At 44.2% G+C, this 24,226-nt stretch overlaps 1 protein-coding gene across 3 annotated transcripts in view; it reads left to right on the plus strand.

Annotated features, from left to right (window-relative positions):
* Positions 1-24,226, plus strand: part of CERS6 (ceramide synthase 6) — a 217,561-nt gene that overhangs the window by 150,426 nt on the left and 42,909 nt on the right. For all 3 annotated transcript variants that reach the window (XM_053264786.1, XM_053264797.1, XM_053264808.1), the window contains one exon: positions 16,396-16,446. In XM_053264786.1, coding sequence (XP_053120761.1) covers positions 16,396-16,446 — 51 coding nt within the window. The remainder of the gene's footprint in view (positions 1-16,395; positions 16,447-24,226) is intronic.

Below are 24,226 nucleotides of genomic sequence, written 5' to 3' on the forward strand. Positions count from 1 at the left end.
ATATAGAAGAAAAGGCCTTGCTGAAGGAGAACCAGCATGGGTTCTGCAAGGGCAAGTCTTGCCTCACTAACTTCTGAAGTTCTTTGGGAGTGTCAACAGGCATGTGGATAAAGGTGATCTCGTTGACATAGTATACTTGGACTTCCAAAAAGCCTTTGACCAAGTTCCCCACCCTAGGTTCTTGAATAAACTCAGCAGTTATGGGATAAAGGGACAGGTTTATGTGTGGTTCGGTAACTGGTTGAAGGATAGGAAACACAGGGTAGGAATAAATGGACAGTTTTCACAATGGAGGGAAGAAAGAAGTGGGGTCTCCCAGGGATCGGTACTGGAACCAGTGCTCTTTAACTTGTTCATAAATGATTTAGAAGTTGGGATAGCCAGTGAAGTGGACAAATTTGCAAATGACACAAAACTATTTGTGTCAGGAGCCAGCGTGGTGTAGTGGTTAGAGTGCTGGACTAGGACCGGGGAGACCCGAGTTCAAATCCTCTGACTCTGGGCCAGTCAATTCTCGCTCTGGGCTCCTTGGAGGAAGAGTGGGATATAAATGTAATAAATAAATAAATAAATATTTAGGGTAGTGGAATCCAAAACAGATTGTGAGGAGCTCCAAAAGGATCTCTCCAAACTGGGTGAGTGGGTGACTAAATGGCAAATGCGGTTCAATGTAAGTAAGTGTAAAGTGTTGCATATTGGGGCAAAAAAAACCACACACCCAACTTCACATATACACAGATCGGATCAGAGCTGTTAATGACTGACCAGGAGAAAGATCTGGGGGTCGTGGCGGACAGCTCATTGAAAGTACTGACTCAGTGCGTGGAAGCTGTGAAAATTCCATGCTAGAGATCATTTAGAAGGGGATTGAACATAAAAATGCTAATATTATAATGCTCTTATACAACTCTATGGTGTGGCCACATTTGGAGTACTGCATACAGTTCTGGCAACTAGGGATGTGCACAAACAGCTTTGGCGCTCCCTTTCTGAAGCACCAAACCTGTTCGAGCCAGCTCGGCGGGCTGCAGGGGGGTGCCTTTAAAAAACAGGTAAGGTGCTACTTACCTGTTCACCCCCTCCCAGCCACTTTCTCCCCACTGGTGCTCCATTTTGAAAGAGACGTGTGGAGCGGCAGCATTCCTTCCTACAGCTTCAATCGGCGTCGGCATGCACATGGCCAGGGCACACACGCTGGTGTGGGGAAAGCGGTGGAGAAGGGGCAAATAAGTAAAGACTGCCTTGCCTACTTACTTAAAAGCACACCCCACCCCCGATGCACTAGTTTCTGTAACATATTTCTGTACTCACCCCGCAAAAAACTTGTGTCTCTGGGCAGATATTTTCACATGACACTAAACTATTTAGGTATTTAAATTCAAAACAAGTTATGAGGAGTTCCAAAAGGATCTCTCCAAACGGAGTGAGCAGACTCCGAAATGGCAGATGCGGTTCAATGCAAGTGTAAAGTGATGCACACTGGGGCAAAAAATTCCAATGCAAATATACATTGGTGGGGTCTGACTGACCAAGAAAAGGATCTTGGAGTTGTGGTGGACAGTTGATTCAAAACGTTGACTTGGTGTGCAGCAGCTGTGGAAAAGAAAGAGAAATATGCTCACTTTAACAGCTTCACTCAGGGGAATTTTTTCCCCTTTGAAATATAGAGAGATGAAGAGTTTGGATGCATCGCTTTACGTACTTCATTTGCCTTATCATACAGGCAAATATCTTTGTAAAAAGAAATCGCTCCAAAAATCCAAACAACAACAAAAGCACCATTATTCCTCCATCCCTGTAGCTTACTCACCTTGCTGCAAAACGCATTGCATGCAAATGCAGGGTGGAGTTTTATGGGATATTGCTATCTCTCTCCCCCTCCCCACTCCGTATTAAACCTAACCTTTCTTTGCATTTGAACAGTATTTTGAGCTAGATGTGTAGGTAGATATTGCTTTGGGGCTCCTAGAAGCTTGAGCTTAATTAATCTCTCTTCCTAAAGATAATGAGACAAGACAATGGATGCAAAATGCCCCCGGCACCTGGCTAATGTCCAGGCTTTCGCCTTTATTTCTCTAGTGTACTTTAACTCCTCTCCATTCTCTCAGTCTTAAGAGAATGTTTAGGAGGTCAGGGCTCCTTTTAAAGAGAAGCCTTAATCAAAAGGACACAGAGGCAATGACAGCAGACCTCTGACTGAAGTGGACTGTTTTTCTTAGTAAGTGACACTAAAATGAGCAGCTGTTTATCATCCATTATTGTTCTCAGCTACTGCAGTGTTTGGGCACAGCACCAAAATGACACTAAAGCTCAAGTTACATTTTAGCTGCCGCGGGCTGGACAAACTTAGGGAGAGAAAAGGCAGCTTAGCATAACTTGATGTAGTTGGCAGGATCTGACTCTAAATGTTTAGCCTTCAGTTGCTTTAAAAAAAAAAAATCAGGTACTTTCCCACATTGTTGTGTTTGTGACACTCAAGGAGGCTGTTCTCAAGGAAGCCCAGTCTGGGTTAGGATGCACGTGAGAACTGCCAAGATCGGGCCCTATCACTTAGGCAGAACCACCTAGCCCGCTGTTTAGCCTGGCTGTTAGTTAAGGGAGTGAGCACTCCTTTAACCCAGGCTATCTGCTCATGTGCAAGCTTAGGCTTCTTCCAGCCCGGCCGCACATAGAGACTAGCGCCTAGAGTGCCCGTCTCCTTGGGGAATTCCCCAGTGCATCATGCATGTCCTGTGGTGCATTGTGGGATCTCCAGGGGCTAGGAAGCATCGTCCCAGCCTCCGGAGCTGTGCACTGCACCATGCAGCAGTGCTCGTCTGGGAGTGCAATCTGTGCTTCCAGCAACATGACAGCAGTCATCTGGGGGGAAGGTGAGTTTAACCATCCTTCCCGCCAGCCCGCCCACCTGCTCATGTGAACGACCTCAAGGTATTCCTGCTTATGTTCTTTTATAAAAGTATGCACTGTGTGAAGAAAGGCAGGGGGTGACAGGAGAAGATTTTCTTTTCTCACTCCTAATACTAGAACTTGGAAAAGACAAAAATATTGCATCACCCAGCCTAGAATTAACTTACTTATATTTTATTCATTTAAAAGCTTTATATGCCACCATTCTTCATAAATGAATTTATGGTGGCTTACAACAAAATACAGTGGTCCCTCTACTTACGAAATTAATCCGTTCCGAATGCACATTTGTAAGTCGAAAAATTCGTAAGTCGAAAAGCGGTTTCCCATAGGAATGCATTGGGAACGGATTAATGCGTTCCGGAGCCTAGAAAAAAGACCCAGACCCCCAGTAAGGCTTGCAAACTGCACAGGAACATTTCTTTTCAAGAATAAACAGGCAGTAAACAGGCAGGCAAGTCAAGGAAACCGCATGTAAAATTTGTAAGTCGAGGAAACCCCATCTAAAAATTTGTAAGTCGAAAAAACCGCATCTAAAACCGGATCTAAAACTGCCGTTTGTAACTCGAAAAATACTTATGTCGAGTAGTTTGTAAGTCGAGGGACCACTGTACATTTTAAACCTGGGGATGGGGGAAGAGCAGAGGAGAACTATTTATCGACTTTGCTGCCATACCATTTGGCCACTGATGGTCATTGATGGACCTATCTTCCTTGCTATTAGCCTTAATGGGTACATGAAACTTCAGGTGTCAGAGGCAATATGTCGATGAATGCCAATTGCTGGAGAGGAAAAAGCAGAGGAGTGCTGTTGGCTTCAAGCTCTGCTTGTGGCCTTCCTGGCTGGTTGCTGTGAGAAAGGATGCCGAGCTAGATGGACCCTTGTCTGATCCAACAGGGTTGGGGAGGAATCCTTTGAGGATCTGGTTTGGTAGTTTAGCATCCAGTAAGAAGTGTTGGGGGAAATCCATCCAACCAAGATGCAGTAGAATGGGAGGACCCTACAGTGACATTGCACTGGGCAGTTGTGAAAACAGGGGAGCCAGCACTGACCCTTCTGGCTCCCTTTGTTGCCCAACTGTCCAGTCACCCTCAAGTGCAGATGGGTGAGGGGCCAGCATTGGTTCTCCTCAAAGCAGGCATGGTTCCACATTCAATCCTTGGCAAAAGTACTATAGAAATGTGGCCTCTTCCTATCATTCAGCTGCTCATGGTTTTTTGTTTATACACTTACATTGTTATAGAAATGAAAATGTGAACATAAGAACAGCCCTGCTGGATCAGGCTCAAGGCCCATCTAGTCCAGCATCCTGTTTCGCACAGTGGCCCACCAGATGCCGCTGGAAGCCTCAGACAGGAGTTGAGGGCGTGCCCTCTCTCCTGCCATTGCTCCCCTGCAACTGGTACTCAGAGGCACACCCTTGAGGCTGGAGGTGGCCCACAGCCCTCTGACTAGTAGCCATTGATAGACCTCTCCTCCATGAAGTCATCCAAACCCCTCTTAAAGCCATCCAGGTTGTTGGCCGTCACCACATCCTGTGGCAGAGAGTTCCACAAGTGGATCACGCGTTGTGTGAAAAAGTACTTCCGTTTGTTGGTCCTAGACCTCCTGGCAATCAATTTCATGGAGTGACCCCTGGTTCTAGTGTTGTGTGAGAGGGGAAAGAATCTCTCTCTCTCCACTTTCTCCACGCCATGCATGATTTTATAGACCTCTATCATATCTCCCCGCAGTCGTCTTTTTTCTAAACTAAAAAGCCCCAGGTGTTGTAGTCTTGCCTCGTAAGAAAGGTGCTCTAGGCCCCTGATCATCTTGGTTGCCCTCTTCTGTACCTTCTCCAGTTCAACAATGTCCTTTTTAAGATGTGGTGACCAGAATTGTACGCAGTACTCCAAGTGTGGTCGCACCATAGTTTTGTATAATGGCATTATAATGTTAGCCGTTTTATTTTCAATCCCCTTCCTAATGATCCCTAGCATGGAATTTGCCTTTTTCACAGCTGCCGCACATTGAATAGACACTTTCAACGAGCTGTCAACCACAACCCCAAGATCCCTTTCCTGGTCCGTCACCAACAGCTCAGATCCCATCAGCATATACTTGAAGTTGGGGTTTTTCGTCCCAATGTGCATCACTTTACACTTGCTAACATTGAACCGCATTTGCCATTTTGTTACCCACTCCCCCAGTTTGGAGAGATCCTTTTGGAGCTGCTCACAATCCGTTTTGGATTTCACTACCCGGAAGAGTTTGGTATCATCTGCAAATTTGGCCACATCGCTGCTTACCCCTGCTTCTAGATCATTTATGAATAAATTAAAAAGCACCGGTCCCAGTACAGATCCCTGGGGGACCCCACTTCTTACTTCCCTCCATTGTGAAAACTCTCCATTGATACCTACCCTCTGTTTTCTGTCTTTCAACCAGTTAGCAATCCACACATGTACTTGTCCCTTTATTCCATGACAGCTAAGTTTCCTCAGGAGTCTTTGATGAGGAACTTTGTCAAAAGCTTTTTGGAAGTCCAGGTAGACTATGTCAACTGGATCACCTTTATCCACATACTTGTTGACACTCTCAAAGAAGTCCAAAAGGTTGGTGAGGCAAGATTGACCTTTGCGGAAGCCATGCTGGCTCACTCCCAGCAGGGCCTGTTCTTCTAGGTGCTTTACAATTTTATCCTTCAGGATGCTTTCCATCAATTTGCCTGGAACGGACGTTAGGCTAACCGGCCTGTAATTTCCCGGATCGCCCCTGGATCCCTTTTTGAAAATCGGTGTTACATTTGCTACTCTCCAGTCCTCTGGTACAGAGCCCGATTTCAGGGATAAGTTAAATATTTTAGCAAGGAGGTCGGCAATTTCACATTTGAGTTCTTTGAGGACTCTTGGATGGATGCCATCCGGCCCTGGTGATTTGTTAGCTTTCAGTTTTTCCAGACAGTTTAGAACATCATCCTTTGTCACTTCTATCAGACTCAGCTCTCTAGCCTCCATCCCTAAAAAGCCTGGTTCAGGAACAGGTATGTGCTCAGTATCCTCTGCCGTGAATTAAAGTCTCGTTCCCCTCCTTTCCTCATCCACTCTGGTCTGAGCTGGAAATAATGACCAGCATCTAGCACAATGCAGACAATGTGAGTACAAGAGAATGGCTTATTTGAACTAAAAACAATGGCTGATGTGCCCCGCAGCATAATGTGGGTGGTTCTGAATGGGCTGTGCAGCTGGGGAGCTCTTATGCATACGCCCTGTGGTGCTGTGCAAGAGGGTTGTGATGGTACAACTCACCTTTGCACAATCTCAGATTGTGTGCTACTTGTATTGGGAATTGTAGCGGATTAAAGCCTTTGTCTCAGAGCAAGGTCAGATGAGAGAAACTCTATTTTGCTATTGGAAAAGTACACAAAATCCTCCACGTGAAAGCTTACACATGGTGAGAAAACCGGTAGTTTGCTGAACGTCTAAGGATGTGCTTAAGCCCCCTTCCAGCCCCATCTTTCTCTTGAGTTAAAAACCCCACTCAGAGAGGCTTGTTAAAAAAAAAAAACAGAATTAAAAAAAACACCCAGCTTTATTCAAGTACCACAGACTGCTTCCGTCTGAGGCTTTCTTAGCTTTTAGTTGCAGGTAAAAATACTCAGTAGGTTACAGGAATACTTCAAAAAGCACCCCAGATGATGTTGGGGCAGCACACTTTAAAAATGGTGGTTACCCAGTTGCAAGGAACAGGTATGTAGGAAAATACAAAAGCACCATTAAAAGCTTACAGAGTCTTTTACAATGCCCCGGCTGGATGGGCAAAGGCTAGTGTTTCTTAATTTAGTTACGTTACAGGTAAACAATAATAGACCAGTATCAGGAATATACAAAGCACACACCAAAGAAACAGAAAGTCTAACACAAAATCAGATTAAACAAACTTTCCCTAGACTAACCTTCCCAAAGCCCAAGCCCTGGCTTCCTTTGTCTTGAACTCACCAAACCCTGGATGAGAATTCAAGCCCCTGCAGTTCTATCTTCCAAGAGCTGCAGTCATCCTCCAGCAGCCATACTCCTTAGCCACATGTGTTCCTCTCTGAACCCCCAGCCAACATCTTCTCATAAAGAAGCTCTTCTTCCTACCAGTGGCTTTCTAGCTCCCAGCCACCTGGTGTGCTGATTGACTGAGCCCTCAAGTTCACCAGCCTGTCAGTCAGGACAGGGTTCATTTCTGGTTAACTCTTATGGGGAGGAGTGGCTGATCACTACAGGAATAATGCAAGTAGCATGCAACCTGCAATGCACAAGGGTGAGTGCCATAATGCTTTCGTGGAAAAGTTCCCATAAGACTAAATTTAAGAGTGCCACAGTTTCACAACTGTTGCATGACCACACCCGTGCTAGCACAACACAACTCTAGAAAGCAAGCTCCAGGTGTAGCACAAATAGCTGACACAGCAGTTTGGTGCTGTCACGAAGTCCTCCCACTAGCAGTATGCTGTGCAACATTGTTGACCATTATTCCTAATTCTAGGTAACCATTAGCATATTTTTAAGCACCAGTCCTGCACAGAACAGAAAATATTTCAAAGACCTAAGTGACAGTATTGATTCTTTAGGTGCTCAGGATGTTATGCCCTGCATAATAATATTAGTTACTTGCTTTCATGTGCTGTTGCAGTTTAGTTTAGGCAGAAATGTTGTGATTTTGCTGACTTTTCTATATGACAAAACTGTTCACATCTCTTGTGAGAATTCTCTTTCTCTAAAGTCAGTCATTCTTGCTACAGATCACTTTGTTTTCTTTATTTTGGTGAGCATTCCTTGCTTTTTCTTTTCACATTTGTCTGCATAGTCTTAATGAGTATGCTTTTTATTTTCTCCTTTTAGATGTTGCTCCTGTTATTTCTTTTATGCTTTCTCTTCTTTCTTACGTCTTTTAAGCCTTTCCTTGATCTCTGCCGACTGTCTCGGGTTCCTTATTTCAGTATTTCTCCTGAATGTGCAGTTTTCTGTCACTGAACTCCCATATCTGCCTTGGGTTTCATTCAGTGTAGATTCCGAAATGTTCTGTTTCTTAAAAACGGCCATTGAAGTTGCTTCATGAGGACATATTCTTGAGGCCATACATTTATAGCATTTGATTTCCCTTCACTTGATTGACAGCTGAATGTGTGGACTGACTGATAGGAGAGTTTTGAATCTGTCATGATTTGAACTGTGGTGGCTCATTCACACATACAGATCTGAACTAGAGATTGCAGCCATCAAGTAATGAACATTACCCTGTTAACTGAGCAAAGATGGTGGTGACCTTTTAAGGTGGTGACTCTCTTATATTCAACGGAGGAGAGGAACTATCCCTATCCGACTCCAGCACAGCGTCCCTCCAGTGGTTGTTGTCAGTGTCTACATTATGTGAGCCCTTTGTGGATAGAGAATCATTTTATTTCTTTTTCTATTAAACTACTTTGAGAATGTTTTTCCTCCCTCCCCCCCCCCCGTTTTTGCTGGGCCAGTCACTTCTCTCTCAGCCTAACCTACTTCACAGGGTTATTGTGAGGAGAAACTTAAGTATGTAGTACAATGCTCTGGACTCCTTGGAGGAAGAGTGGTATATAAAATGTATAATAATAATAACAAGCCGACCCCGCACAGAGCATCTGTGAGCTCTTTGGGGCTGGCTACTTCTCCCCCCCCCCTGCCGTTGCCGCTCCTTGCTGGCCTCTGCGGCCGGCCTCCTCTCCCCCACCCTCTTGCCCAGGCTGCCGGCCGAGGCCCACGGCTCTGCTTGGGCCCACCGCCGCCCGAGGCCCACGGCTCTGCCCGGGCCTGCTGCCGCCTCGCCCGGCCGGGCCCACCGCCGCCTCAGCTCCACGGCCACCATGACCGCCCACAGCCTGGCCCGCTGGTTCTCCTGGGTGCGCCTTACCCAATCAGGCGCCCCCGCAGCCCAGCCAATCAGCTGGGCTGCCGGGACGCACGTTCGAAAGGCACACCCAGGAGAATTATATATATAGATAATCACCAGTCCTTAGTCCAAGCAATAGACTGAGAAGTCAATCAAAGGCCTGCATCAAAGGCCTTCCAGGCTTACCTTCTTTTGTTCATTAGTCTTGAAGGAGGTGATAGAATCCTTTTCTGTCACAGTAGCTCAAAAGCCATGACAAAGACACAGCAAAGCTATGAGAGTTCAGGCTGCTCTTCCATTCCCCCACCCCGCCCCCACAGCAATTCTTTGGTCTTGCTCTTCTCACCTTTATCTTTCTTTCCCCATAACAGCTTTACAGTCTTTTATCCTTTACTGGTGGACCTTGTAATTCGTAGGGGTTCCGTTCACGGTGACAACCATGGATAACGAGACATTGAGGCTATGGGAATTGGAGGTTCTGTTCTTGGCAGCTAAAAAAGTTCTGAAAAGGGCAGAAGGTGGTAGAAATAAAGCACTGTGCCATGCTCTACTTGTCTCCAGCTACCCTTTAATGCCCCCCCCAAACCCCACCCACCCCCCATTTTGGCGATTTACCACCAAAAAATATGTGGTGGTGGTGGTTGTTTTAAATAAAAAGAGCCACAAAATGGCTCCTTTTGGCAAGATAGTGGCTAGAAATTACCTCAGATATGCGGAATTTAACCCTTTGTTGAACTGCATATACCAGAGTCGTGTCCTCATTGCCTGACCACAGATACATGGAACTGGCTGTCAGGACCACGTATAATGAGCTTCACCTTTGTTTCCATTTCTCCCAGTGTTCTTTTTCATTCTCCCTCTCTTAATATCCTCTTTTTCCTATCATTTCTCTTCCTGTGTCTGTCTGTATTCATGCATGCTCTTATGGTGTTTCTCCCTGCTTCACATATATACATTATTGATAGTTCTAGGAAAATCACAGTGGTCTCTCATCTGATCGCTTCATATGTGAGAATCAGAAATATTCTCTGAAGATCTGAATCCCATCAAACAGGAAGCAAAGGAGGATTCAAATCTGTCTTCTACACAGGGGACCATGACCCCCCTCTTAGCATCCCCCTCTTAATGTTTGATCCCATCCTGTGTATGTAGCTGGAGCTGGTGAAGAACGCTTGTTAGATAGTGGAAGGTGGGGATAAATGAACAAGTGCTGGATAAGAAGGAAAGGAGTGGGGTGTTTTGTTTTATTTATTGTTTTATTTATTTATATGTTAGAGGCGCATATGTGTGTCTCTGGGGTGTTTACAATCGACTGTGTGTTCTGGCTTTGACTGTCACTTGCTTTGGCTATTTGCTACCAGATGAAAGAAGCCCCCCCCCCCGCGCTGCTCCTGGGGGGATGAAAAGAAGAGGAGTTGCTGTTGTTGCTGCTGCTGCCACCACCTTATCCTCTGCTGCCTTTGGGGGCAGTTCCTTTTTTCCCCAGCCTCCAAGGGTGTTGGGGGACGGGGGATGAGGAGCTGCTGGGAAGTAGAGGGGATTCAGGGAGGAGCTGTTGCCACGGCTACAACATCCTTCAACATGTTCCCACATCTTTTGGGGGCCTGGGGGACACTCCCATTAGCTGGTGGAAAGTGCTGAGTAGTAACAGCCACATGAATCTGTCATCCAACTTGTGCCACTTCTGCCATCAAAAAATAGGCATGGGCCTTCTGGTGCGGGTGGCAGGTGGCATGCAACTTGGCCGACCCATGACGTCTGTCCTGTTGACCTCTTTACATGGCCTACCACATCAGAGGTGAGGTGCTTGGTAAATGTAAAATTATTATAAAAGAGGTGGGTGGAAAGACAGAGGTATGGCCATCTAAAATGTTTAAAGATTGCATCTAGGATGTTTTTTAAAAAACCAAAAAACTAATGCAGGCCTGCTCAATTTAGGCCTCCCACCTGTTTTTGAACTACAACTCCCATAATTCCCAGCCACAGTGGCCAATAGCCAGGGATTATGGGAATTGTAGGCCAACATCTGCAAGAGGGCCAAAGTTGAGCAGCCCTGGTCAAATGTCTAAAAATCTCAAGTTGGCCACTGATAAGTAATAAAAGGACCAGTAGCAGCCTGTGCTAGCCTTCTTTACTTCCCCATGTCAGTCACTTGCAGTGCTGAGACTCAGTGCATGTTTTGTGTGTTTCCTCCCTTAGGAAGTTGGTATGTGTGCCTGTTTTATTTTTGAAAATAATTCCAGTGGACAAAACTCGTCCTCGGCTGCTCAGATTTCTACCCAGCCATTTTAGTTCTCCAGCTTCTATGGATAAGATCCCAAGTAGTGCTGTTTAGTTGCACATTCCATATTTGAACAGATCACTCATCTAAAAATGCAGTTGCAAGTTTGGTTAAGCATGTGTTAAAGTATTCTCCAGCAATAGATATGTATCTTTCTTTTTTGCTAATGAAGTGATTTTAATGTCGGAAGCAGAAAATTGGACAATGCTTTTCTTATCTCTAGCCTGATTAGCAGCAGATTATTGTTTTCAATATGGAACTGATTCCAAGGGGTTATCATGAATGATCAGTTTCAAAATATTTGAGTAGCTGAAGCCCTGTAAATGCAATGGAGGTCATCTGTAATGCTGACCAAAAAGCCCACTTAAATGCACTGTGGAGTGAAATGAGTAGTGACTGTCCTTTCCAGATTCCCCCACTTTGCATTTAGCGGCCTTTTGTGGATGCATCTAATGTAGCTTCATCCATGATACATCTCTTTTCCAATAGAACCAGAGAAGGGATGAGGCCATCGTTCAGTGGTTGAGCATCTGCTTTGCATGCAGAAGGTCCCAGGTTCAATTGAAGGTCCCAAGTTCATCTCCAGGTGGGCCTGGTAGAGACTCCTGCCTGAAACCGCTGCCAATCAATGTAGATAATACAGTGCTAGATGGAAATAGTATAAGGCAGCTTCTGATGTTCCTATTCAGGATAGGGGTGTAGTTGTATGCAACAACCTTCTTTGTGACATCCTCTCTTTTAAATTTTGTTTCAAATAGTGACTCTGTGGGTGTGTCAACAGTCTAGGAGCTCTCCCTCACAACCATGTTTTCTGCCTGCAGACCAATGGAACACAGTTTCCATAAGCTGCCAGCATTCCTTATTACCAGTCTGTTGATGCGTGCCCCACTTTTCATGCAGGACTGACTCCCAAAGCAGCTTACAATTTAAATCAACAAAAATATACAATATATTAAGTACAGTGTACCCAGGGGAAGGTGCTAATGTTAGTCTGTTCCTGTCCCTAGCGGTTGATGATGTAGTTCACGTTCCAGGGCAATGATGAACACCTTAGTAGAAATGGGGTGAGGGAGAATTGAATGGTAATTGAAGGTGCAGCTAAGATTACACATGATCTTAGCCAAAAGGCAGAGAAGCAATGGCCCAGGAAAAGGCTTTTGCTGAAAAAAGCTGTAACAGTTGCTCAGTTTTGTACTGGGACTCACATCATTGCTGTATATTTCCCCAGTGATTGGTTGCAAAACCTAACCGGATGAGGCAGAGGCTGTTTGACCAAAGTGGACATAGATTCTGGAAAGCGTTACTTTGCATGGTTCCCCTCTGTTTGGGTGCATCGGAAACCACAGATTTGAAAGACAAGATCATTTTCCTGGGATCAACAAGAAAGGCATCTAGGAGAAATCAAATAATATTTTCCTTATCTTTAACCATCACTTGAATTTATATAATTGCATTCTGGTTAGTTTGACAGATAGCCGTGCTTACAGCCCTAATCCTTAGCAGGGACGGTTGTCCTGAAAAGCTAAACAAACAGTCAATATAATGATTGTTCAAGGTTGCTTCAAGTTTGCAACAACATTCATGCAGTTGTACGTGGCAGATATCTCTCCCCCGAATGCGTGTCTGCATCCTGTATCCGAGCCTTTGGAATGCGCTCCCTAGTGAAATAAGAGCCTCTCCATCTCTGACATCTTTTAAAAAGTCTCTAAAGACTCATTTCTTCACCCAGACTTTTAACTGATATTGTTTTAATGTTGTTTTTAGAATATTGTTTTAAAATTTTAAATTGTGTTTTAAATTTCTTGCTTTTAAATATTTTGTTTTTGTTTTTAATTAATGTTTTATTTTAATCTTCTTGTAAACCGCCCAGAGACGTAAGTTTTGGGCAGTGTAAAAATATAACAAATAAATAAATAAATAAATAAAGTACAATAAGCAATTGGTCATAAAGCTTACTGGTGCAATGCCCAATTTTTTTGGCATTGCTGGCAGGGTGGACAGAAGTTACGTGTCCTGCTAGGACCTCTCTGTACACAGTGAGGATGTAAAGCTGCATTTCAGAACACTGTTAGGGTGGGGCCTAAATGTTTCCTCTGCCACTGGTAGCTACAGTTAGGGATGCACACAAAACCAGTTTGCATCGTTCCGTTTGACTCAGAACCAGATTTGAACCAGACTGGGCAAGCTATTTTATTTATTTATTTATTTATTTATATCTATATAAATCGCTTTGGGAATTTTTGTTGAAAAGCAGTATATAAATAATTGTATTCATCATATGAAATGTCAGGACATGCTTTTAGCATTTTTAAGGACTTCATGTTCTTATTTCAGGAATTTGGTGTATAAACAGAAGTCTTGTGCAAATAGTCAGAAGCGACGAGGATTGTATCTGTTTCAGCTTTCAGCTTTTTGTTCTGCTTGAAAGTAAAAGGCTGTTGGGTGGTTTGGTTGGTGGTTTCTGTTGTAATGATTGCTGTATGACTTGACTCGTCTTGATATTTCTTTGCCTGTGGATATTCCTGAAAGGCTTCATTCACTGACTATTCATCTCTTGACACTTTGACTAGGTTTACTAATAAATAAAATTAGTCCTCTACTCCACAGAGAATAGAATGTAAGGAACAGACAACAGAGGATCTGTGATAACTGATCACTGCCCAACTGATACAATTTTTTAGAAAATTCAAAATTTTACTTTATATAATGTAACATACAGTTCACACACAAATTACATGCATACATAATGAAATTACTGGCTTGCAAGGGTATGTAATCAAAATAAATTAACCGTTATCCTAACATATTAAAATAATTATGAAATACAAACTTTAATACATTTAAAACATTACAACTATCACCTGAACAAATTTACCTCATTTACCCAAATAGAAGATGACTCTAAATTTAAGACAACCTGCTTAAAAAGTAGAGATTAAATACAGGTTATACATGTATTTTCTTGAAAGGAGCAAAACTCTTACTTTTAAGACAATCCCCTTGATTTTGAACATCAAAGAACTTGGGGAAAACCTAGTCTTGGATTCAGATATTATTATTGTTGTTGTTTACACAGTCAGACAGGTGTTATTGACTGGTTTGTTTTATCCAGACATTGAGTCCTTCCCAAGGACCCGGGATGGCTGAATTTTATTATCAATATTGTTGCTGCTGTTATTATAGATATTGTCGCAGAATATAGGCTGTTCCCAGTAAAGTTGCTTTTTTTAACTGGCTGATGGTGATTTCTATGGCCCCTGTGGGCTTTATTACGACGACGACGACAATGATGATCTATTTACACACAGTCTACCAGATGTTATTGACTGGATTTGGTACTTTAATTATCAGGCCCTTTCCAAGGATCTAGGATAACTAAAGAAAAATTAAAGATAGTGTCGAAGTATTCGTGCTGTCCCGAGTAGTAGTAGTAGTAATAATAATAATTCGATTTCTATACCGCCCTTCCAAAAATGGCTCAGGGCAGTTTACAAAGAGAAATAACAAATAAGATGGCTCCCTGTCCCCAAAGGGCTCACATTCTAAAACGAAACATAAGATAGACACCAGCAAAAGTCACTGGAGGTACTGTGCTGGGGGTGGATAGGGCCAGTTACTCTCCCCCTGCTAAATAAAGAGAATCACCACGGTAAAAGGTGCCTCTTTGCCCAGTTAGCAGGGGAGTAGTGTGGCCTTCTGTAGCTGATGTGTTTTAATTTTATCAATGCCCAAGGTGTCGAGATGGTGTTTAAGTTCTTTTGGTACTGCACCAAGGGCACCAACAACTATTGGCACTACTACTGTTTTCTTTTTCCAGAGCCGCTCAATTTCAGTCTGAAGGTCCTTGTATTTAGTTATTTTCTCTGGTTGTTTTTTGCCAACTCGTCTATCCCCTGGGATTGCAATAGAACCCGGTTCTTCTTGATCAGGAGTATTGTGTCCTAAATGCCTATCAGTTTGTATTCAAAAATCCTAAAGGATTTTTGCCTCCTCGTTTTCTGCAACCTTCTCAATTGGATGATTCCACCAGTTCTTGCTTGCTGGCAATTTGTAATTCTTGCAAAGGTTCCGATGGATCATTGCAGCAACTTTATTGTGTCTTTCCTTATAATCTGTCTGTGCGATTTTCTTACAACAACATACAAGGTGCTCAACCTTCTCATTCGCTTCCTTGCATAACCAACACTTACTGTCTTTCTGGTTCTTAGCAATTTTTGCTTTTATAACATTTGTTCGTAGTGATGATGATGATGATGATGATGATGATGATGATTTACATTTATATCCTGCTTTTTCCTCCAAGGAGCTCAGAGCAGTGTACATGGTTATGTTTATACTCACAACAACCCTGTGAGGTAGGTTAGGCTGAGAGACACATGGCTGGCCCAGAGTCACCCAATGAGTTTTGTGGTTGAATGGGGATTCAAACGCTTGTCTTCCCGGTCCTAGTCCAACCCACTAACCACTATGCTATGCTGGCTCTCCTACACTATGCTGGTAAGCCCAAATAAATACAACTAGCTCCAAAAGTAAATCTATAAGGATTTTTAAACAATTAACCAGATATTCCATGTGAGCCTTACATTAAATTAGACACCATTAATAGCTCCATTACATGTTAATCATCCCTAATAAGTAAACCCATAAATAAATCAGTAAACAAATAACTGCATACATTTAAAAATCTGAATCTCAACATGTAAAATGCATGTTGTAAAATGACTCTACAAATGATTTTATGTTCTCTTAATATGGTAACATGAGTATAATTCATCCTATATTATTAATATTGCATATAGGATAGGTCTGCTAAAGCTGTTTGCTGTGACAAATAAATGTATTTATAAATGTCACATTTATCTGAACCAGTGTGGTGTAGTGATTAGAGTGTTGGACTAGGATCAGAGAGGCCTGAGTTCAACTCCCCATTCAGCCATGAAACTCACTGGGTGACTCTGGGTCAGTCACGTATCTCTCAGCCTAACCTACCTCACAGGGCTGTTGTGTTATAAACATTTACACCTCTCTGGGCTCCTTGGAGGAACAATGGGTTGGGAAACAGCCATTTCTCTCATGTCCTGCTTATACGTTTCCAGAGGCCACATTAAAATGGCAGTACAATACTTGGTCTGATCCAAAATGGCAGTACAATACATGTGCTATAATACAGAGAAGCATACATGGCCTGCAAGGAGGTGAGCATCCACTGTCACAACATATCCACTGATTTTAGTGAGAATGGACTGTCTGCGATTCAGTTGCATAGGACACCCTGTTGCCTTTCACAGTATTTTAAACTTGTTTATTTCTTTTGCAGAGTCCCTGGGTGTGGAACAGCAGGCAGTGGTGGGCTGGATACCCTTATCAGGTAATAAATAATAAATGATAGATTAACAACAATAATAATAATATAATAGATGTGTTGCATGGAAATGAGTATGAACAGTTGGGATGTTCCACTTGCTGCACAAATCTGAAGTATGTCATGCAGTAATTGAGCAGCCTTGTCCTCAGAGTTACCACTTGGGGCAACCTCGTGTTCTCATACACCAAGGGCAGGTCTGCAAAGATTTACAGGAAGGGTCACATATGAAGCCCTTGGGCAGTTATTCTACATTACAACATATCTGTGTTTTGCATCTTTTTTTTCTTCCCCCTGCACACTTGGTTTGGTGCTAAATACAAGTACAAAATGACCAGGCGGCCGGATAGTGTGGAAACACTTGCATTTTGGGAAGAGTTCAGTGGGCCTGATTGGTTATAACTTGACTGGCTTCTTCTGTGGTGGCTAGCCAATTTGCAAGTGTTATCACAAAGGTCCAAAGTAGAAGACTGTGCCATTTGTGTACACGAGAATGGATATGACATCACCTGTACTTGGGGGATTACTGTGCCCTGTCTACTAGATTAAAGAGCAGGCCCTGTTCTGTACCATAGCAAACCACAGGCCCTCCTACACGTGTTCGGGAGTGCCAAGAGCCTCAGCTGTCTGTGGCAAGCCAGTCTGATGTTATGGTTAATTAACCACATGATAGCAGTAAAAAAGGATTGGGCTACAAGCCATCAGTCACATATGCCACAACAGCATACTCAAGTTTCAGTGCTCAAGGTATGTGATAGAGACCCAAGTCTGTTTGGAAGACATGCACGGTGGCCTAGAACCTCTTAGCTCTCCAGGTTTGCCTGCTGATCTTGAAGGAAGAGGAGGCAACAAGATTGTATTTCTCTGCTAAAGAAGACATCAAGCAAGGAAACAATAATAAATAAATAAATAAATAAATCACCAGGAAAATAAAAGGGAAAAGAGAAGCTAAGTTAGTTAGGGCTGGTAATTTTGTAGGGTTTGATTTCTGGCTGGCTGGAAGTATTTGTGTGTTTGTCAGAGGAGTTACCCTGAGTGGGGGATTGATTCCAGGTGAGTGACATTCTAGCTCGTGAGAGGGGTTACATTCCTGAGGAGAGTCAGTTTACCTGTTGATCTTGAATACAAGGCTCAGACCAGAAGATGGAAACCTGGTGGAATAGTGAGAACCAGTGGGACACTGTTATTCCTGGATATAAACTCTACAGAAGGGACGGGGAGCACGGGGGTTGGATTGTGGGAGGAGTAGCGCTGTATATCAAAGAAGGGATAGATTCCAACAAGCTAGAAAACCTAGGTGAACTGGAGTCCTCCACATAATTATTATGGGTAACATTACAAGGACGGAAAGAAAATGTGTTACTAGGGACATGCTATCGCCCTCCGGATCACAACACTGAGAGTGATCTGGAGTTGGCGTAAACAGAGACAGGACAGTTATAATGGTTGAAACTACCCACACATAGTCTGGGTAAATTCACATTCCCATAATAAAAGAGAGGCCAGATTTCTAGACACACTAAATGACTGTGCCTTAGAATAGTTAGCCGCGGAACCAATCAGAGGAATAGCAACCTTGGACTTGATCTTGAGTGGTGCCCAGGATCTGGTGTGAGATGTCAGAGTTGTAGAACCATTGGGTAGCAGTGACTATAGGGTGATCCAATTCAGAATTGTCAAGGAAGTCCAACACAGATGCATTTGACTTCAGAAGAGGAATCTTGTCAAAAATTAGGGGACTGGTAAAAATAAGGAAGTTGAAAGAGAAAGTCAGGAGGGTCAAATCACTCCAGAAAGCATGGAACTTATTTAAAACCACAATATTAGAAGCTCAGTTGGAATGTATACCAAGAAGGAGGAAAGGTATCACCAAGTTCAGGAGGACACCAGAGTGGCTAAGAAGTAGAATCAGGGAAGCTATAAAAGGGAAGAAGACTTCCTTCAGTACTACCCAAATGAACAGAAAGGAACATAAACTCTGACAAAGGAAATGCAAGGAGACAATAAGGGATGCAAAAAGAGAGTTTAGGGAGCATAGACAGGAGTGTCAAGGGGAATAACAAAAACTTCTTTAAATATATTGGAAGTAGAAAACCTGCCAGGGAGGTGGTTGGCCCCTTAGATGATGAAGGTGTGAAAGGGTATCACCAAGGAGGATAAGGAGATTGCAGAGAAGTTGAATGAGTTCTTTGCATCTGTCTTCATGGCGGAGGATATACCCTCTCTGGAATTGAACTTTTCAGGTTTAGCAGCTGAAGAACTGGGTCAATTTGAGGTGACAAGAGAAGATGTTCTACACTGTCTTGAAAAACTAAACTAAAAATTAACTTGCCAGGGCCAGATGGCATCCACTCAAGAGTTCTGAAGGAACTTGAATGCGAAGTAGCTGATCTCCTAGCAAAAATATGTAACTTGTCCCTAAAATCAGGCTCTATACAGGAGGACTGGAAAGTAATCAATGTAACTCTGATTTTCAAAAAGAGGTCCATGGGGGATTCGGAAAATTACAGGCCAATCAGCTTAATACTGGTGCCAGGTAAACTGACAGGAAGCATACTTAAGGACAAAATTATTAAACACATAGAAGAACAGGCCCTGCTGAAGGAGAACCAGCATGGCTTCTGCAAGGACAAGTCTTGCCTCCCTAATCTTTTGGAGTTCTTTGAGAATGTCAACAGGCATGTGGATCAAGGTGATCCAGTTGACATAGTATACTTGGACTTCCAAAAAGTTTTTGACAAAGTTCCCCACTAAAGGCTCTTGAGTAAACCTATCCGTCATGGGATAAGGGGACAGGTTCACATATGGATCGGTAGCTGACTGAAGAACAGGAAACAGAGAGTAGGAATAAATGGAAAGTTTTCACAATGGAGGAAAGTAGGAAGTGGGATCCCCCAGGGATCGGTACTGGGACTAGTGCTCTTTAACTTGTTCATAAATGATCTATGAGTTGGGGTAAGCAGCTTAGTGGGCAAATTTGCAGATGACACAAAATTATTTAGGGTAGTGAAATCCACAACAGATTGTGAGGAGCTCCAAAAAGATTTCTCCAGACTGGGGAAGTGGGTGACTAAATGGCAAATGCGGTTCAATGTAAGCAAGCGTAAAGTGATGCATTTGGGGACAAAAACCCCCAACATCACATAATATGCTGATGAGATCTGAGCTGTTGGTGACTGACCAGGAGAGAGTTTTTGGGGTTGTAGTGGACAGCTCATTGAAAGTGTCGACTCAGTGCGCTGCAGGTGTGAAAAAAGCTAATTCCATGCTAGGAGTCGTTAGGAAGGGAATTGAAAATAAAAATGCTAATATTATAATGCCCTTATGCTAATCGATTGTGTGGCCATACCTGGAGTACTGTGTACACCTTGGGTCACTGTATCTTAAGAAGAATATTGTAGAACTAGAAAAGGTGCAGAAGAGGGCAACCAAGATGATCTGGGGCTTGGAGCACCTTCTTTATTAGGCTAGGCTACAGAATGTGGGGCTCATTACCTTGGAAAAGAGGCAACTAAGGGGAGACATAATCAAGGTGTATAAAATTATGCATGGAGAAGAGAGGGTGGACAGAGAGAAATTTCTCTCTCACACACACAACACTAGATCTAAGGGTCATCCCATGAAACTGAAGGTCAGGAAATTTAGGACCGACAAGAGGAAGTACTTTTTCACATAAAGGTTGTGCCGTCAAGTCGATGTCAACGCCTTGCGACCACGGAGCCATGTAGTTTTCTTGGTAGAATACAGGGTGGCTTACCATTGCCATCTCCCGTGCAGTATGAGATGATGCCTTTCAGCATCTTCCTATATCACTGCTGCCCAATATAGGAGTTTCCCATATTCTGAGGAACACACCAGCAGGGATTCGAACCAACATCCTCCTGCTCTCTAGGCAGATTGCTTCCCCACTGCACCTTTCCCCCCCCCACCACCACATAGTGCATAATTAATCTATGGAATTCTTTGCCATGGGATGCAGTGATGGCCACCAATTTGGATGGCTTTAAAAAGGGCTTAGACAAATTCATAGAGGACACGTCTATCAACGACAATGAGACTGGTGGCTATGGGCCACCTCCAGCCTTAGAAACATGATGCTTCTCAATACCAGTTGCAGGGGAACAACAGCAGGAGAGAGGGCATGCACATACCTCTTGCCTGTGGGCTCCCCAGAGGCATTTGGTGGACCACTGTGTGAAACAGGATGCTGGACTAGATAGGTCTTTGGCCTTATACAGCAGGGCTGTTCCTATGTTCCAGATATTGAAGAACTGGGCTTTTTCATTGCCGTGTGGAAAGCAATCAGCAAATGTTCAGTGGAAAGTTCTTCTCGAAATATGCCATGTTGATCCATGGTGTTTCAAATGGGCTCTTAGGCAAACTAGTGAAGTTTTTGTTAAAGGTCCTATTGTCCTCCACACTTTGGATGTCTGCATTTGCTTAGACAGGACCTCAGGACCTTCTAGAGCTGTAAGCTATAAGCTTTTTGGCAGTAGCCCCGCCCCCTTGGTGACACCCATCTAGCCCCTCACGGATTACCTCCCTCAGTCTTCTTTTGACCGCCGTGAGAGTGACTTCGGAAGACTTCTGCCGCACCTCATGTGAGGAGAGCTGTCAACAAACAAACAAACCTTTTATCCTTTCTCTTTAATTTAGTTTTTCGTTTATTCTATCTGTCTGTCCTTTCATTTTTCAGTCATTCTCATTTTATTTCTTTGTTTAACTGCCCCCGCGCAACCTCGACTCAAGGTTTTTCTCTTCAGAGATCCTGAGGCAGTATATGGCTGCTCAAGTCTCTTTTAAGAGTTGCCTTACCGGCTCTGTTAAACTCTCCATTTCAAACAGGCACGAGGAGTGCTTAGTGTACCTTGGAGAGTCCCACCAAACTGACCTCTGCACTACAGTATTTGCCAGGGCTTTACTAGACAGGCCCCTGATGCAAACTCACTTCCCGCCTCCATGCTTTGCTGTGGGAGAGGGCCTTACATGCTGCATTGGCCCAACAAGCCACTCCCACTAGCCAGCTATCCCAGCAGCACTGTACCAGCTCTGGTATGCTGTGCTCTCAGGAATCCAAGCAGCCGATGCCAAAGAGAGGCCCTGCACTCCCAGCACCAAAGGCTTCCTCCTCAGGGCTTAGGCCTGCTAAACAAGGGAAGCTGGTGGACCAAGCTGGGGAGAAGCAGCAGCACAAAAAGCAACACCCCACACCAGCTAAGACAACAGCAGTATCGGTGGTGACATCACCTATGGCTGTGAGCAACGCTGACCTGAAGAAGGAGCACCAGGAACCTGAGACGGGTTCAGAAGCGGAGTATATAACCATGGGCACATTTATTGGGGAGCTGAAAAGAGGGACGGGGCTTACCACTACAGTCGTAACCCAAGGCACCATAGGTCCAAATCCAGCTGGGAGGAGAACTGGTCTTGTAGCAGCAGGCATGGGTTGTCCCCTTTGCTGGGCGGGGTCCACCCTGGTTTGCATGTGAATGGGAGACCACATGTGTGAATACAGCACTTTCTTTCATGCGCTCCTTCCTTTAATAGGAAAAATAAGGCACACAGAACTGAGACTAAAAAAAAGCAAAAAGCAAGGGTTGATACTAAATAAGACAGCCAGCCACAAAGCACTGGAGTGCCACCACAACCAGTCAAGTCTGTGCCAGAGACAAAGGCTGACGCCTCTATGGGGCTTTTATCTGCCTCATACTCTGAGGATGATGCCGTGTTCTCTGTAAATAAGGACCCAGACCAATCCCCAGCTGATCCTCTAGATGCAGATAAGAACCCTCCTGAGGATTGTAGACCACACTCTGAACATATCCAGCTTATAGTGTCAGCCTTGGGTTTAGAGACACAGCAACTGAAACATGAGGCAGCAGATCCTGTGTTTGGCCTTATTCAGTCTGCTTCTGCAGCACCGCTATCCTTACCACTTTTGCCCACTGTTACAGACATAGTGAAAGTGGCTTGGACCAAACCATCATCTATCCACCCAACTTCAAAGAAATTAGAAAACATCTATCTATAGAGTACACCAAAGTGATGTGCCTGACCTGTTTTTGCATCCCAAACCTAACTTAATAATTAGGTTGAGTGCTCCCAGCAAGGGGCCAAACAGAAGTTATCTACCACATCAGATCCCAATGGCAAAAAGCTAGATTCATTTGGTAAACAGATATATGCCATTGCAAGCCTTCAGGTGCACATATTGAAATATCAGGGGTGTATGGCTAGGTATACCCATTTTCTCTTTGAAAAACTTGAACCTTTCATCTGACAGCTTCAACCAGACCAAAAGGATTCAGATATGACCTTTTTATCTGTAGGCATACACACCACCAAGCAGCAACAGCACTCTGCCCGCCACGAGGCAGACTGTGGTTCTAGGGCCATGGCACTACAGAGACACACATGGCCATATCAGCAAAGTCCAGCTAAGCAACGCCCTTAGAACCAACACTCTCAACAAAGATCATCCTACCACCTGTTCCGCCAACATGATCTCAGAAGGAACAGGTATCAACCTTACAGTTCCGCTTGCAAGTCAACTGTGCCATAGCAGAAAACCACTCCTAAGCCCCAGCCAGCCTACAATAAAAGGGCCTGACACGATGACGGGCTCAAGAGTCCTCCCTTTCACAGAAGCGTAGCAGGCAATTACTATGGATCAACTGGTGATGACTATAATTTGATTGGGATTTGCAATAGAGTCCCATACACTTCCACCCTTTTCGGGAACACATTGTACACAATCTACCCCTGTCCTACAACAGGAAGTTCGAGCCCTTCTCAAGAAAGGCACCTTTCAATTAGTGTGCACCAACACAGCCAAGGGATTTTACTCAAGGTACTTCGCAATCCCGAAATGAGATGGAGGCTTGAGGCCCATTCTAGATCTTCATGGCTTCAACAGTTTTATTTTATTTTAAAATGTTTTAATGTTTTAAATGATTTTAATTGTAAACCGCCCAGAGACGCAAGTTTTGGGTGATATAGAAATATTTTAAATAAATAAAATAAAATACATTTACTCCTGTCAATTCCGTATGACCACCCTCACCCAGATCTTACAGCTTCTGTTTCACAATGACTAGTTCATGGCAATAGACTTTAAAGACGCCTATTTTCATATTTCAGTTGGCCACACCGCAGACAGTATCTACGCTTCTGCATTGGGAAGAGAACTTACCAAAACAAGGTCCTGCCCTTTGGTCTGTTCACCGCAGCAACAGTCTTTACGAAGTGCATGGCAGTGGTGGCGGCACACTTCTGCCAACAGGCCATCTGTCTATTCCCATTTTAGACGACTGGCTCTTGGTGGCCAGAACTAAAGAGAAGTTGCATCAACATATCCATCCCACGCTGACCCTTCTAGGCAAGCTAGGATTGTGCTAAGGCAGGGAAGAACCGCTCCTGGCTGCGCTGCGGCCTAAGTAACTCCTGAAGGGGCCGTGCGGCCCCTGCCTGGGAGCTAAACAAGCACACCTGTGTCTGATGTCAGGGTAGAGCTGCTCCTGCAAGGAAGAGCCTCTCCTGGCTGCGCTGCGTTTGCAGCGCCAGCCTTAGTTTAACTCCTGAAGAGGCCATGCGGCCCCTTTGGGAGTTGAAATCCAATCCTGAACGGAGCCTCAAGGCTCCGTTCGGGAGCCAGACCACACACCCCACATCTGATGTCAGACGCGGGGGGCGGGGTGAGTGGGGCCGCCGCCACAGCCGCACATGGGCCACCAGCAGTCAGGCTCTGCGCCTGCTCCTTTCCCACAAAGTTCAAAGTGGTTTATGC

Source organism: Hemicordylus capensis, chromosome 1, assembly GCF_027244095.1.
Source record: "Hemicordylus capensis ecotype Gifberg chromosome 1, rHemCap1.1.pri, whole genome shotgun sequence".
NCBI classification, from domain to species: domain Eukaryota; kingdom Metazoa; phylum Chordata; class Lepidosauria; order Squamata; family Cordylidae; genus Hemicordylus; species Hemicordylus capensis.